This window comes from Nesoenas mayeri (assembly GCF_963082525.1).
Source record: "Nesoenas mayeri genome assembly, chromosome: 5".
NCBI lineage: Eukaryota > Metazoa > Chordata > Aves > Columbiformes > Columbidae > Nesoenas > Nesoenas mayeri.
Window position 1 is genome coordinate 53,667,972 of NC_137548.1, and position 15,574 is coordinate 53,683,545.

Sequence of the window (15,574 nt, forward strand, 5' to 3'; positions counted from 1 at the left end):
GGCAGCTGCAGTCAAATAAGCCTGTACATGAATCTCAAAGCCAGATCTAATTTATAAGGTTGATTCCATCTCTACAGGAAATCAAACCCAGGCACTCAGTAGCTCTAGATGCAGAGCCAGGATTTTAACACCCAGATCCAGAGTCTTTAGAACCAGTTTTACCTCTCCATAACAGGTTGGATGGAAATGTGTTCAGGAAATGTTGGCTAGTTTGTGTTCTTCTCATGCTACACCAACTCCAGAGCTCTCCCAGAGCTCTACAATACGCTCAATATTACAGCTTTCTCTTCCAAAACAGTGAAGGTTTATGATTGCCTTGCTGATCTGGAACAGCAGGAGACACCTCTGCTGACAAAATCAACCTTGTAACCAGACTTATTCATATCTAATTACACTGCCAAATGAGGCCCAAATAAACAGGGTTCTTCTATGATAGGTGCGACCACGCCAGAAGAAAGTGTGGGCTTTGCTGTCATCCCAGTCATGCAAAATCACCCATTTTCTTTCTCTCAAAACATGCACACACAGTTCCTGCAGGAACGGAGGGAGAGGCTTTCGCAATTACTTAAAAAAAAAAAAAAAAAAAAAGAATGATTAGTAACAGCCTGAGAAGAAATGAAAGCAAGACTAGGGGGATGAAGCCCCTGCTCCACAGTACCTTACTAATGGAGTTTGGAGTCTGTGGTGTCTCATCCTTCAGTGCTGACGGGCTGTTTCCTTCCACGTCTTTTCCTGCAACAAAGAAATGTGATTCAGAAACAGAATAATACTGTGCAAAATCATGGCTCCTCATGGCCTTATAAGGGTTACTGCTACAGCAAGCAAGAGAAGCTCTCATGCACATCAGGATCACAAAGAGGGATCTTGCAGAGTTTAAAATAACCTGGATCCACATACTTGGGCAACAAGTATTTCTTAAAGTTAGGTCTGAAAACACTGTGTTAAACCAACACAATGGTTGCAAAGTCCAGCATATGAAGGCTGGAAAAAAACAGAAATAAGATTACTTATGCATCCTTAATCAGCTCCCTTCTCTGTCTGCATTATGATGCAGTCTTTAACTACATTACCACAGTCTGTTCTTTTCTTACATACCCCATGCCTCATTCAATGCAAATAACAAATGGGATTTAGTTAATAAGCAGCTATTCAATGCATTATCTTCCTTTGTCAGTAGCCAGCAACTATACACAGATGTACTTGACAGCATGCTTTGTTTGACAAATAATAACTATGATCATAAAATGTTACAGAAGACAGAACAGCATCTAGATATAATTAGTAAAACAAAATAAAAAAGCCTGCAGAAGATCAATGTCTTCTGACCAAGTTATTTGTTAAAATAAGAAACATTTTCAATTAACAAGTAGTATTTATGAACGCTATGACATCTCCAGTCATTGAAGAGATACATTACCACTACCCAAATGTACCAAACTTGCAGTACATTATACACATTATATACTAGTATGAGTGTGTGTAGTCCTTGTCCAAGCAATAAAATGTAATTATAAATTCTGTTATTTTTTCCAACTGTAATCATGTTCTTACAGTAAATGAAATCATAGAGCTTCTATTGAAAAAGTCAAAAAATAGTACCTGATGAGACTCGCTTTTTAGTGCCAAGACAGTCATTGCTATGCAATTGCAATGTAGTTTTCTTCTCAAAATTGTTAACGATCAGAGCTTCAGAATACTGGACACAGTAAAGAATCACCATGACAGTGAAATATAATCTAATTCTAGCACACTACAAACATGGAAACTCCTAAAAATGTTTTTCAACATTGTGCAGGTCAGTCTTGGCAACACTACGAAATTCAAAACTAGCAAGGGAAAATCCTGATTCTCTTGAAGTCAGTAGAAGTTGTCACAGATGTGTCAGAAGCCATAATGTTTCCTGGAGTTTTCAGAGCAGCCATTTAAGAGGCCAAGCACCATTAGCAAAGCCAGCCAGAGAAGCTTACTGAAAAATAAATATCCTCACAGCCATGTTCTGCACCTCTATCATGAGAAATGAGAAAGAATAAGCACGTCCCTTTATAAGCAGAACTACAACTGTGCTACGGGGTTTCACTGGTAAACGGACAAAACCCATGTCCTTTTAACGGGCATTAACAGGCAGTTTGGTTTGTCAGCTCTTTAATTTAAGAAAAGGTTTTGTGGGACAGCTGTCCCTAGAAGGTGTTCAGCCTCCCACATGGTGACTAAGGGTGGTGCAGGTTTCAGCTGTTTCTCACCCCAGGGCACAGCGCTGCCCCACATGCACACAGCTGTGCCAAGGCAGACACCAAACGCTTCCAAGCCTGGGAGAAGCGGGACAGCACGTGCCTTGCTCACGTGGGAACTGAAGCAGAGGGAGGACCTGTGGTGTCACACAGGAAGGTGGTGTAACAACACGGAACCTATATCTTAACCCAGTTCCTTAATTGTCACTCCTTCCCTTGAAACACCGAGCCCTAGATAATGCACGCAGAAATCTAATGTCCATGGGTAGGAGAAAATCCCAGGTGGCTGGATATTTGCCAGTCCCCTTGTGCTCCCATGACAAGAGGAATGGCCATAAGCACTGCTGTGCATGGACAAGGACCTGCATCTCCATACCTTTTATTTCTCTGATGGTGCTTTCCCCTCTGCAGCCCCCGCTCCCCCCAACAGAGGCAGAGGAGGTTGGAACAAACACACAAAGCCATGTAGCTGCTGCACTTGTTTCCCATGAAAAGGTTTTTCTGCACATGTATGGGAAAGTAACATATGGTCTAAAGTTCAAGTAAAGTTAATGGGAATCAGCTTCTGCCTGCTCTGAGGGAAACACGTCTATTAGCATAACAGAATTCACATCCAGCCTTTATTATGTTTCATTTCTTAAAGAAAGCTTAACTCCAAGCTGGTATCCATACTAAAAGCCCGGATGTGAGAGATTTCTGCCGTCTCTCAGGACTTGTACCTGAAAAATTAGATATTCGGTGCTCCTGAGGTTCTGGACCATCCTGTTAACAGGGTATCATGAAACACTGGAACACTCAACTGTTGACTCCTGCTGTATCATTTACAAGGATTACAAAATATGTTTATGGAGAAGTGTTATACTGGTTTCTTATGACAAACACGTTAAGCCTATAGGCACTTGTGAAGAAAAGGTGTTTTTTTGGACGACAGCTCTATTTGTTGTCTCTCTCAAGCAGACCTGCTGCAGCCGCGCGGAAGGAGAGAGCCAGCCCTTGTTTGGAAAACAAACTTCATTGGAACCACATGCAAGTTTCCCAAACACCCACGCACATAGTTGACTGCACAGAAAACCCAAAAGCGAGAGTTCCACTCAAAGCACAACAGACATAGCCACCTCGAGAAAATAAATAGGAAACCACATAAAAACATAAAAGGAGCTAAATATTAACTGGCTATAGAAGCTGAAGTTCTTATCTCTCTGATCAAGAAAACATAATGCGCACAACAGAAACAGAGCTGCATCTCTCCTGATTTACAGTGCTGCCTGCTAGCAAGGCATGCAAATAAGGGTCCTCCACAAAGTAGCCCAACAGTTTTGCACAAAATAATTGAAAAATATTTCAGGAAGCGAATCAGCAGTGCTTATGGAAACAGCCTTCACCGCAGCACGAAGAAAACTGCCAGCACTTCAGCCTTGCAACTACAGAGTTCAATTACTGATACCTTGTTCTAACCCATTACTGCCATGCACAGGAAAAATAAACACTTAGTTCCTTTCCAGAACAATAACTATTCCTTTTCTTTGGTTTTCTGCTGGGTATCAATCCTTGAGGTGGGTATCAATCCTTGAGGTCTTCCCCTTTATGAAGAATGATGCAGCACGCATGACTGACCGATGGCAACAAGAAGAAAAATAACTGGGTTATTTAAGAATTCATTACTAGCTCTATGCAGCACAAACTATTATTTTATAGACTTTCTGGTGAAGTATTTGGATAACTACAAGAGGAAACACAGGCTTTGACGTGCAGCAAAACTATAGCAAATAAAGTATCAGCCACATGGCCCAATGTATGCAGACTAAACTTTAGTTCATGTATTAATTAAATTGTATCTCTGAGGATGCAGACAGCCTAATCTAAATTCTTATGTAAAGCCACTGTGTGATCTCGCAGCACAGTCAAAAAGAGTGTTTCTTTTAGCTACTGTCCCAATAAATTTTCTACCCTCTGAGAGCGAAAAGAGAGGAAGATTCTCTCCCCTTTTTGCTATGTGAAAAAAAGACATGGGCAAGGAACATGAATTTATGTCTCTCTAGTTCATGACCTTCCTAGAAGAATAAAATGTCTTCCTCAAACTTCCTTAAGTTACCATAATCATTAGCATTTTTGTATGCAGGCAAGAAGCAAAAAGTCCAAACTGTTATTCTAGGTAGTGCCTTCTGTATTTCCCATATGTTTCCTTTACAAAAAATCCTCTCACTGAACTGAATCTCTACAACACGGCTTTCCTGAGGTGTAAACTCTGACACTCTCTTCTCACTGAATGATTTACTTGCACACCTTCGTTGTTGGAGGGCTAATCCTGGGTGTTGGTGCTGTGAGACCTGCAGCTCCAGTCACTCTGCAACCCACCAAATTCCTGGCTGGAAATCACTGGGCTTTGCTGCTCGCACTGCCCACAGCACCCATCCAACACCATCAGCCCAGTGTCCTCCCAAAGAAAATCTGCTGGGATCAGGCACCAATACACAGACCACTGGAAAAGCCTCAAGAACTGAAAGTTCATGTAAAAAAAACAGAAAAAAAATGGAGGACAGAGAAATATTGGACACAGCTTACATAAGTACAACTTCGGCTTATTTATGGTGATAGCACCATCCTTCAGAGGGACGGGAGAAGATGGGGGGAAGCACACCAGGCTCAGAGGAAAAGAAGGCAGCAGCAAAGGAGCAAAAGGAGAGCCCATCACATGAAATGGCAACTGAATGTGAAGAGTGACAGATACTTCTTACAGGAAAGGTATGGAAAACAAAGAGACAAGGCACCTCTGTGGGGATCAGTAAAGAAATGAAAGGAGTGAGAAAAAAAGTAAGGGTAAACAAAAACCCAGACACTCTGCAAAAAAAAAAACCCTGGCTGAAGCCGTAACTTCTGTTTGTTTAAAAGGGATGTTCTCTCCTCTACCAACTCTCTGGCCTGTGCTCTTCCTTTGCAGCAGTGGGATGCCACCCCCGCTGATGCCAGTGCTGGAGGTTACCCGGCAGAACCGTGCAGCAGAACAAAAGCTCCAGTGTGGCTCAAGGCGCTTGTTCTGCTGAGTCCAGCAAAGGCTGTTTGGTCTGGCTGCCAGCAGGTATCAAGGAGAAACAAGGTGATGGGTGAAGCTGAGGAAGAGACAAACTCTTCCAGCTACCTCCTCCAGCCTTCCCTGGTTTCTGAAAGATTACAGCACTGAAATACCTCTGTGAGGAAGTTGGTAACTTTTTTAGCACTGAAAATGCTGGTAAGAACTGAAGAATTGGGCAAACTCTAAGCTACAGCTCTCCACCTCCCCAAAGCAAGGGGAAGTGACTACAGCCTGAGAAATCAGCACTTCAGCTATTTACTTACCAGACATTTGTACAGGCTGTACTTACAGGCAATTAGCTGTTCAGAAGTCCCCACAGGTTTGAAATGTATGAAATTTTAGGTATCACATTTTAAATAATTTTCAATTTGACTACCAAAGGTTGTTGAGGCTTCCAGCAACCTCAGTGACAGTCAGGATTAGTCAGCACTGCTGAAAATAGGCTCCCCATTGCCTTGAAGCAGACATCCACAAATAGAAACACCTGCGAAATCAGAGACCCTTGAAACCTTACACTTAAAGACAATTAGCTCAGGAAACCCAGACCAGGTATTGCTCTACATCTGCAAAGCCCAGAGAGTCTGTTAGGTGCTACATCTATATGAGCACTGAGACCTTTTGAGAGATGCTATGTTCTTTCTCTAGATATCAGTGTTTTGAGAGTTCATGAAGGTGCTGTGAGATTTGATTATTTAGCACTGACATGGCAGCTGCACATGACAGCTCTACAAACTTGTGGTTGTTCCCTGAAGCACTTGTTTACAGACTGGAACGAAAGCATTGTTTGCAGACTGCAATCAAGGAAAGAATTGAATGCTTACTGCAAGAAAAAAATTCTGCAACAATGAAATGAGCTCTGTTTCCTTCAAAAAGGATGCTAAGAAATTCAAAGCAAAAAAGATGTAAAGAGAACACTTAAAGCCAGTCTGTCATTTACTGCAACCTGTCAGGATTCTTGGTACTTGTCGTGCTTGTAGATATTTACAGAACATTAACCACAGAAAGTTTGCTCTTGTAATATTTATCCTGGGCTCTAAATCTGAACAAGGAAACCTGCCATTAAACGTCTGCAAATAGGGCCAGTAAATCTTAAATGAGTTCAATGCTTAGGGTGAAACACATATAGTGCCTCAAAGTAGATGCTCAGGAAAACATTAGTCATTTTTTAAAAGTGAGGCCATGCCGTGTTCAAACAGTTATGAACCCCAGCTCTGATGTCCTCCGTTCCCACTTTAATGCCACGACAACGAAAGACAATAGCATCATGAAAGCAGTACTGGCTGGGATCCACAATACCTGTGTTGCAACAGCTTCTCTCTCTTTCACATTAACTGGCTTCACTGTTTCCTGGCAGCCCACTAAACTATCTACTTGCATCCAAACACCTGAGACATGCTACTTTTGCACTGAAACACCAGAAACCAACCTGGGCTGAGTGGGTAGATGTCATTGTCGGCCCCGAAGAACAGATTGCGTGTCAGCTTGCGAGGATCAACCTTCTGAGGGGTGGATGAGGCTGGACAGAGGGAGAACCTGCGACGAAGGAAGTTCTCCTCCTTCATGGCATGAGCTGTGGGGGTTTTCTGAAAAGGAAAGATAGAAATAACAGTTCATTTCAAGACACAGGAAATCAAAGTTTCACACCCAGATGACTCTGCTGCTTCAAAGCCACCTAATCCTATGTAGTGTGCCAGATCTTTTTATAGAGTGCCAGAAGGCTATGCAGAAAGAAAAAAGAAAGTGATATTAGTTTGAAACTACAATTACTGATTTGCTGACTCCCAGCATTTGCAAATGGCAGGGAAGGAGGACACTGCTCCTTGGTGAATCCAAGCAGTATAACACCCTCCTACCTACAAGAATCTATCTAGGATAATAGCTACTTACTGGGTCTGTCGAGTGCACAGCAGCTAAAATTCGGGTTGTTTAGGGTTTTTTAATGCTTTGGAGTCTTTTTCATAAACGTAACTCCATTGGTGTCAGCAGAGTGACACCATCTTTGCAAAAATCCACATTTAATCTGAGCTGCACAGAGGAAGAGCTGCATGAAGAAAGACCAGCTGCACTGGCTGCAGAGAGCAGCAAGCAGAGATAATGAGTGTCAGGCCTGCCCTTATTTCCAGTTACAGCACATAATAATAATTTTGGTCTTCTTTAAAATGCCATTTAGATCAGCCTTACAGTTCAATCAATAAGATAAACCTTGCTGCTCTGTGAGCGTAAAGAATAGTATTTGTCTCCCCAAAAGCCTCCCTGCACCCTCATACAAGAGCCTGGTGGTACTGTGCTCTTTACCAACACTTGGCTTATGTGTTAGACTATCCTGGCTGGAATTAAAGGTTTCTTTTATACCCATCCAACAAGCAGTTCTTTCTTACCCATTACAAACAGATATTATGACTGTCTCCTTCCTGAGTTACAAGCTTTATTCTCTCCCCATGTGCAGTAAGAGGCAGGGCTCTCAATAGCAGTAAGAAATGTTAACCCAGCCTTTGGGTAGGCATTACAGACCACAAGGTCTACTGCTTCTCCTGTGGGCAGCTGCTATGGTAAAAAAAACTCTAGGATGGTACATGTTTCCTGAAAAGAGCTTCCAAGTTTTCCCATCTCCTTCAGGCTACTGGGAAAGCAAAGGGGAAGAAGTTGCTCAGGGCTGCAGTGCAGGTCAGGAGGGCAGAACCAGCATGTGAGGTGACCTGGGTAGCACTAGAGAAACTCTCCTCCTGTGTTTTATCTGAGATCTGACTCTCCACTTGCCCTGATAAACCCTACAGAAGTCCCAATGTTTCGGGTTTTGCATTTTTAAAAATTTGTTTACACATCAGGCTGCATCAACTTTATAAACTAGCTGTGATTGACAAGGTGAGAAAGCATCTGCTCCTTCCTGCCTTCCTTTCCACAAGCGATGGCCTCTATGCTCACAAGCTTAATTTGATCTAAACCAGTCTCGACCCCAAAATGAGCATGGGTTACCAACACCACTTTGAGCAGCAGCTCTTTCTCAGTCCAGCTCAACACGCTGGGATGGGTGAGCCATCAGACCTGAGGGTCTGCAATATCCAAAAAGGGGGTAATGGCTAGCAGCCAGAATAGCCCCAAAATGGCCATGCAACTACAGTTTGAAGGGGCTGCATGTCCCCTGTTGGGTTTGCATTTTCCGTGGAGAATTAATTAAGGTCTGTGCACAATGTTCCCTAACACCTCTAGGTGTTTTCATGTCTCCCCCCCCGTGAAGTGGCTGTAGGACATGACAGCTTCAGCAGCAGCATTGCACCAAAACCACCTCACATGACTCTCAGTGAAAGGCTTCACACTTGAACTCCAGGACACGGTGCGCTGGATGGGGCTGCCATGGACCGATGCTTTGCACAGTGTCTCACATGAGACTGTTTCAGGCCAATGACGCACAATGACAACTGGTAAAATGAGTGGTTGCAGCACTTTCCACTCACCACTGCCCAGCCTCCTGGCCATGCAAATAGCCAGCAAAACGCCCCTGCAAATGCATGTCCAGGCTCAAAAAGTCCCCCGGTTCCCAATGCGGCCAACAGCATCTCTGAAGTAGAAGGTAACTTAGCTACCTAACATTTGGCAATGTAAATAAGCTTTTTTTTTGCATAGATACTCTTGATTGCATACAGCTGGGTGGGGAGAAGATGCAAAAGAAAAGCTAACTTTAAAAAAAGAAAGAGAGAGAGAAGGAAAATGCAGCTAGTTACGTGTCTGAAAGCCAAATATTTAAAAATAATCCAGGCCTAAACAGCTGGGTTTGGAATGCTAACACTGAGCTATTTTCTGCCCTTGTTCCCAGAAGGGCCATCTCAACTCTCTGCCTCTGGAACTGCTCGTAAGTCTCTCAGAGAAAAAGCAGATCCATAGGGTAGTCTCCCCAAAAAGCAGTGACCCAGCAACACCGAGCCAGCTGTGTGGGAAGGCGTTCAGAAATCCCGGGTCCATCCAGTGGAGAGCAGGCTGGGAAGCAAGTTACAAACATAAAATATCTATCCATCCGGCTCTTAGGCGCCTCTCTAGTGGTGGAGACTCTTCTTGACAGGGTAACAAAAAGGCTGCATTCAGTATTATTTTGTCTCAGCAATACCACAAGCCACACCAGTGGAGAACCAGCTCACACTACTGTCGGTGGCAAGACCCTTCCAGACACCGAGCAAGAGCAGGCTGTATACCAGGTGGACATAACAGAACATGAGTTCTTTCAACTGCTGTTATATTTAGTATGCAGAGAGACTGATGCTCTAATGTTTCTCTCACCTATTATTTTACACTATTCCACCACAGGATAATTGACAGAATTATTGTGCTGATGCTCTCTTGTTCCCACATTTAATTAAGCCACGGGCTTGACAGCAAGAAATCCGGATGGCCTGTTTATATGGGAACAGCCACTGGGCAATAACAAGCGAAAATACTTTTCTCCATTCCACAACTTGCTCTGGCTTTTCTCTTTCATATCTTAATACAAGCTTGTAGGAGCAGCTCATCTCTTTTGGGCCACAAAGATCAATTTGAGTAAGCTCCTCTTTAACTGTGTCCTTTTTGGCAGAAGACCTCCAGCGACTGAAGTTCCCTGAGAAGCAGCACCGGTGATGTGTCTGTCAGCCACACACACGTAACCACGCAACGCGCCGTATCACCAGCATCCCAGCCTGTTTTTCACAGATCATCTAACACTGCATTGCTCCAGCTCACGGGCACAGATCCTTCCTGCATTCGACCCTCCTTCAGACTGGCTCTTATGCCATCTGCTTTTTATGGGCTTCACTCCAACTGGAAGTCGACAGCAGCAGAGTGTCTCCTTCAGCGCTCTACATGGTGTGTGCACAGTTCAACTTATTTCTTACCCAAAGTAAATGAAATGTAAGATCTGTTGGCCTGTAGTTGGCCTTGAGATACCAACATCTTAGATTACTACAATATTTTTTTCAGAGAAAGAGTGAGACACACACTCTCAGTCTACAAGATTTTACTTCATTATGCAGTGCAAAGTGCAGGACAAAAATCACAGAAAAGGGTGCTTTTTTGTATTTTGTTTTTTTTTTTTTTTTATATAAACATCAGACGCTTTTTTCCTTGGTGGGAGATAACATAGTTCACACTATTAATATTCTACAGTACACCCGAAATATCAGAGAATCACAGAATCAAAGAATGTCAGGGATTGGAAGTGACTTCAAAAGATCATCTAGTCCAATCCCCCCGCTGGAGCAGGAACACCTAGATGAGGCTACACAGGATATCTCTCTGTGTGTCTGCATCTGTAAATATACTGTCTTATCCTCCCTCCCTCCTAATCCCTTTTGTACCATTGGCAAAAGTCAAAGAAAACCAACAGGCATTAGAAAACCTGAAACCATTAGCTTCTTAAAAGTTACATGAAAATCAGTTGTTAAATGAAGGAGAGAAACTGTGCCATTGTCCTCTGAAAGAAGGGCAGTACTGTGAACTGAGCTATTACCAATCCAACATAAGCCACAAAACCATAAGAAAATGAGGCTTCATTAGCTCACTTACTCAGAGCTACTCGTTATATCTGTCCACAAGGGTCTGCCTGCCCAAACTGGCTTTGAATTACATAAAACTCATGAGAATTGCAGGGGATGCTGAACGGTAGATGTCAGGGGCAATTTTCCAAAGGGATGTAAGAGAGGGAGGTGGGAGGTGTGTTCAGTGTTTTTCACAGCAGGGTCTTTAGACGTAAATAACCCAGCCTGTGCCCAGAATCAACTCTGTGAGACGGGAGGGTGTGAAGAGTTCCGAGAATAGAGCCTTGTACAAAATCTACTTCTACACTACTAATGTGTGATTGTCTAGAAAGCATACAAAAATTCACTGGTCATGAAGTATCTGACAAGAAATAAGCAATCATAGAAGATGCTCTTCTAGACATTAGTCCTTCTGAGCATCAAATCTTGCATGGCTGATTTGAGGACAACACTGTTCTTCTGAAACACAAACTTACTTCTAAATCAGTATTTTGGAGGTTGCTTCAGGATACGGCAGATGCTTCACAGAAACCAGTTCTGCGGGGGCTTGGGGAATAGGGAGAAGGTAAAAATAAAAATTGGGCCAGAATTGTAGAAGGCTAAAAATTGCCATTATGTTATCAAATCACTTAAACAACACGAGGCAACAAATTCACCCACTGCTCCTGTATTTCCTCCAAACCCAGCAAATGAGATGCAGAATTGTCTAAGAAAGACATCATGCCTTGATTTGAAGACATCAACTGACGCAGAATCCATCCATAAGCTCTCTTAGGAAGCTAACTTCATTGCAAAAAATCTTCACTCTAGCTCTTGCATTAATTTATCTGGTTATTAGTCTTGGTATATTAAAGTACCCTGAAGTTTGCAGCTCAGGTAATTTCTGGCCTTCTATTCTGTGCTCTTGACCATGAAAATGAAGGAAAGGTATTGACAGAGCCACTAAACACAGTATTTTTCAGGATTGCCTCTTTTGCCTTGACAGCTCTCTACGCAGTAATGGACTATTAAATGTGGGCTGTTCGCCGGAGCTTAAATAGGAATAAATAATTCAGCAGCAAGAAATAAACTTCTTGCTAACCTTGTCTTTGAGATCACTTTATCTTTTAAAAATGAAAAATATAGCATATGAAAAGTCTGAGTCAAGCCCCCATGAAACACAGAATAAAGAAAGTGCTGAACTTAACAGGCTGCAATTGCCTAATGGGACTTTCACTCCCAGGTGGCTTCAGGAACAGCCAACGAAAGAGCAATGGGGCAAGAACAAAAGTTATTTTATCAACAAGCCTTGTGGCTGCCATTAAAGCAAATGGGACCTTCCAGCGCTCTCCTCTTCTGGCACCAGAGCCGTTTTGGGTGAAGGCAGCAACTAACACATTTACAGATGACCAGTGTTAGTGCAGAAATGCCTTTCAAGTAGCTGCTCTGCATTTTGAGCCTTTTGTGTTTGCTGGGACGATAGTGGCAGCTTTCAGCATCATGCTAGAGGCTTTTGCGGATGGAATTTTCCTGGCTCCATCTTCAAATTTTCTAAGTTCCTGATATATAATTACCACACAGCTGAACACTGTGCAGACATTATGCTGCCCCTACCCTCTGCAAACTGGTGGGTAAGTTGGTTTGCTTGCTCTCATTTCCAGCATTTTAAAATAGATTGGAAATATGCACATCTCTATAAATAGTTAATGAGGGGTTTCATATAGTCAAGAAGGCTGTGCTAGTTATGGGAGGTTCTTAATTTATTCAAGGCTTGTTTCAAACAATCTTTTCTTTTTCTGGTCACTGAATATTTCCCAGAAATCAAATTGAACCATATTTTGTATTCACAGCCATCGTTCACTCCAGAATCTGCATCAATAAGGAAAATTAAATCTAAAGGTACTGACATTTCCTGATTCAATTAACCCTGAAGCGGTAAAAACTTCATGAATGAAAAGAGAAGGCAAATTGTTAGCAGACACATTTCTAGCGATCACAGACCTAAGTATTCACAAGGAAAAACAGCAGCACAGATCCTCAACAAGGGTAAATTATTAGTTCAGTGGTGCACTGGTGATTTACAACAGCTGAAGAACCACAATCAATTCAGAAAGTCTGTGAAATCTGTTTCTGGAAGCTTTTCCTAAAATACCCATTTCTAAGTTAACTAATTAGACAACAGTTAAACAAAACCTGAAAAATGCCTGTGCAGGCAATTTCTTTCTCTACCTAATCCATGTTATTTCATTAGGGATATAGAAAAACACACATTTTACAGCTGACACTGAATGTTTTGGGCTGACATGTTGTTAGCTGGAACCTGAAGCAATGGAACTTGACAATATCAGCTATTCCCCAGAATTATTCGGGTCAGCTGCTTCTCTGTGATGCTGGTAAGGGGACCTTTCCTCAACAGTGGTGGTCCCTGGCATGCTCCTCCTAGACCATGTCCTGCTCTGCTGGATCCCAAACCACCCCCAGCAGCTTGATGAAGCCCCGCTCTTTCCACCCTTCATGTGCTCTGCATGAATACACTGGAATGCTGATACTGTCGGAGTACTCCAGTTTTAAGGACTGCCATGCCCTCTGCTGCATGCCATGTCACTCAGCAATCAGTCCAGGCTGGAAAATAAAATGACAGGTTTCTGAAGACACCCATCTGCAACAAAGGAACCAAGTTACAGAAAGCTAAAGGTACAGATGTCTTATATTAAGATCATGTGCAACAGGAAGTATTTCTCTCAGCTTCTCTGGCAAGCTCAGAAATGTGGTCAGTTCATCCCTACAACTTAACTTGAAGCTCACATGCCCTGAAGAGTTCTTAAAGCTGCCTTTCTCATGCTGTTTTTGTGGAAGATGCCTACCACAGCCACCCCCAGCAATCTGCTCTTGCTCTCTCCAAGAACAGAAGATCAACCTCTTTGTGTCACCTCCTGCTTTTCTGCCTGCCTTTTCCTGCACTGGGCACTGAAAATTTTGTAGTAATCAGGAGACAAAACTATTTCCTCCCTTAATCCTCTGTAAGATGTCTTGATTAATGTTTCCTTTGTGTACACCAGAACATTTGCAGCTTTAGGCACACAAGCAGCACTTCCACACATAATCTTCTCACAACTAATCTCTCTCTACAGTGAGCATTATGTACAAACACTACAAACAGAACAACTACAAGTGAAACTGTGCAATTCTGTGATTCTGTGAAACCAGGCACTGAATGTCTACGCTGAGCAAAAAGCATCGTAGATCATGTCTTTTGGGGCTCCCTATTTACTTCAGAACCAAGGAATTCAGAGGTATGGTCACAAAAGGCAAAACTTTTTTATTTGACAGGTAGGAAAGCCTCATCTTTAGAATCACCTCTGGTTTGGATAAACATCTCCTGTGAGCAAATACCAGCCCATGACTAAAGCCATGTTATGTTTGGGAAAGGGATCTAAACCTTATGGTTTATTATTCTAAACCTTATGGTTTAGAAATGGGCATTGCAATAAGTATTAAATACACAATCCTCACGCCTTTTTTTCTTAAAACACTTGCAATTTACCCTGTAAACATTATGCTAGAGATTTCTTCTGACTAAGAATATCAAGTGGGTCACCAAAATGAAAGCTTAATGGTTTTTACATTCACCTCCTCTGCCCTCTGAACTGTAAATTGATTGTTACACAGAAGGTTATTAATTTAACAAAGCATATTAAATTTCCCACTAGCACTGACGGGCTTCTCCTGGAGATTTCACTGGCCTTTCCCCCTGCTAACTGTATAGATCATACCTCACCTGCTGTAATTACAGCTAATACATCAACATTAATTATTTCCCAGGTAATGTGCAGAATTGAAGGAGTTTTTTTACCCATACTACCAGAAGGATGAGAAAGTGCCCAGCACACACAAAAGACAGGAGTGAGCACTTTTAATGCAGACTTTTGTCTTACTCCTTTATTTTCAGTGATCATACTTTGCATAACCTCCTCTAGGCCCTGATTTCTGAAGGCATCTCTACTAAATAAAACTCAGGCAAAGGCATTTCCTTGAAGCACCAATCTATGCAGGAAGATAATGTGCTTTCTTTGAATCCTCTCCAACCTTTTAATCCCATGTTCTAATATATTCAACTGAAGACAACCAAAAGGCAAATCACAGCTGTTAAGCATACACCAAGCACCTGAATGCTCGTCCGCCTTACTGAATTTTTGCTTAAAGTTTATAAATATGTGTTACTGCTATCTCTAGTTGGCATTCTTTTAAGTAGGAAAACAAAGTCAAAATGCGGATTAGCAAAGACTCCCCACCAAAACATACAGGAGGAAATGTGTCATCACAGATCACAACTGATCTCCTGATGTAGTTTTTGTAACACACTAGCCAAGAAATTCCAGTAAGGATCCACTGTGAAACAGGAGCCAGATCTGTGTCTCTAAATTTCTGTTTATCTAGAAATATTTATATACTTCTTTAAATTACATTTTCATATAGATGACACAAGGATTCACGTGGCTATGACAGCTGCTTCTTGGCAGTGGACTCAAGAGGCTGTTGGGGATATATTTACATGTAAATTAAGGTATGAGAGCAGCTCAGGCACACATACATAAAGGACCTTTGAGCTAGCTAGCTGGAGCAGGGCTAACAGCATGGCCACAGTAGCAAGCCATGCTAAAAATTGTATCTGAGAAATAAGGCAAAAACCACATGGCCAGATTGTTCTGAAATCCTTGCTAATGTCTGCCCCTGAGCTTGTTCAAGTGTTCAGGTAAGCAGATACAGGCCACCATCACACCGCACTTGCAACACCC

General features: G+C 42.4%; 1 protein-coding gene across 1 annotated transcript in view; it reads right to left on the minus strand.

The window, feature by feature from the left end:
• The window catches only part of OSBPL5 (oxysterol binding protein like 5), a gene marked incomplete at both ends in the record, with an annotated part of 180,874 nt that overhangs the window by 56,895 nt on the left and 108,405 nt on the right, over nt 1-15,574 (minus strand). The window contains 2 exons of the mRNA XM_080346065.1: nt 659-732; nt 6,725-6,881. Coding sequence (XP_080202191.1) covers nt 659-732; nt 6,725-6,881 — 231 coding nt within the window. The remainder of the gene's footprint in view (nt 1-658; nt 733-6,724; nt 6,882-15,574) is intronic.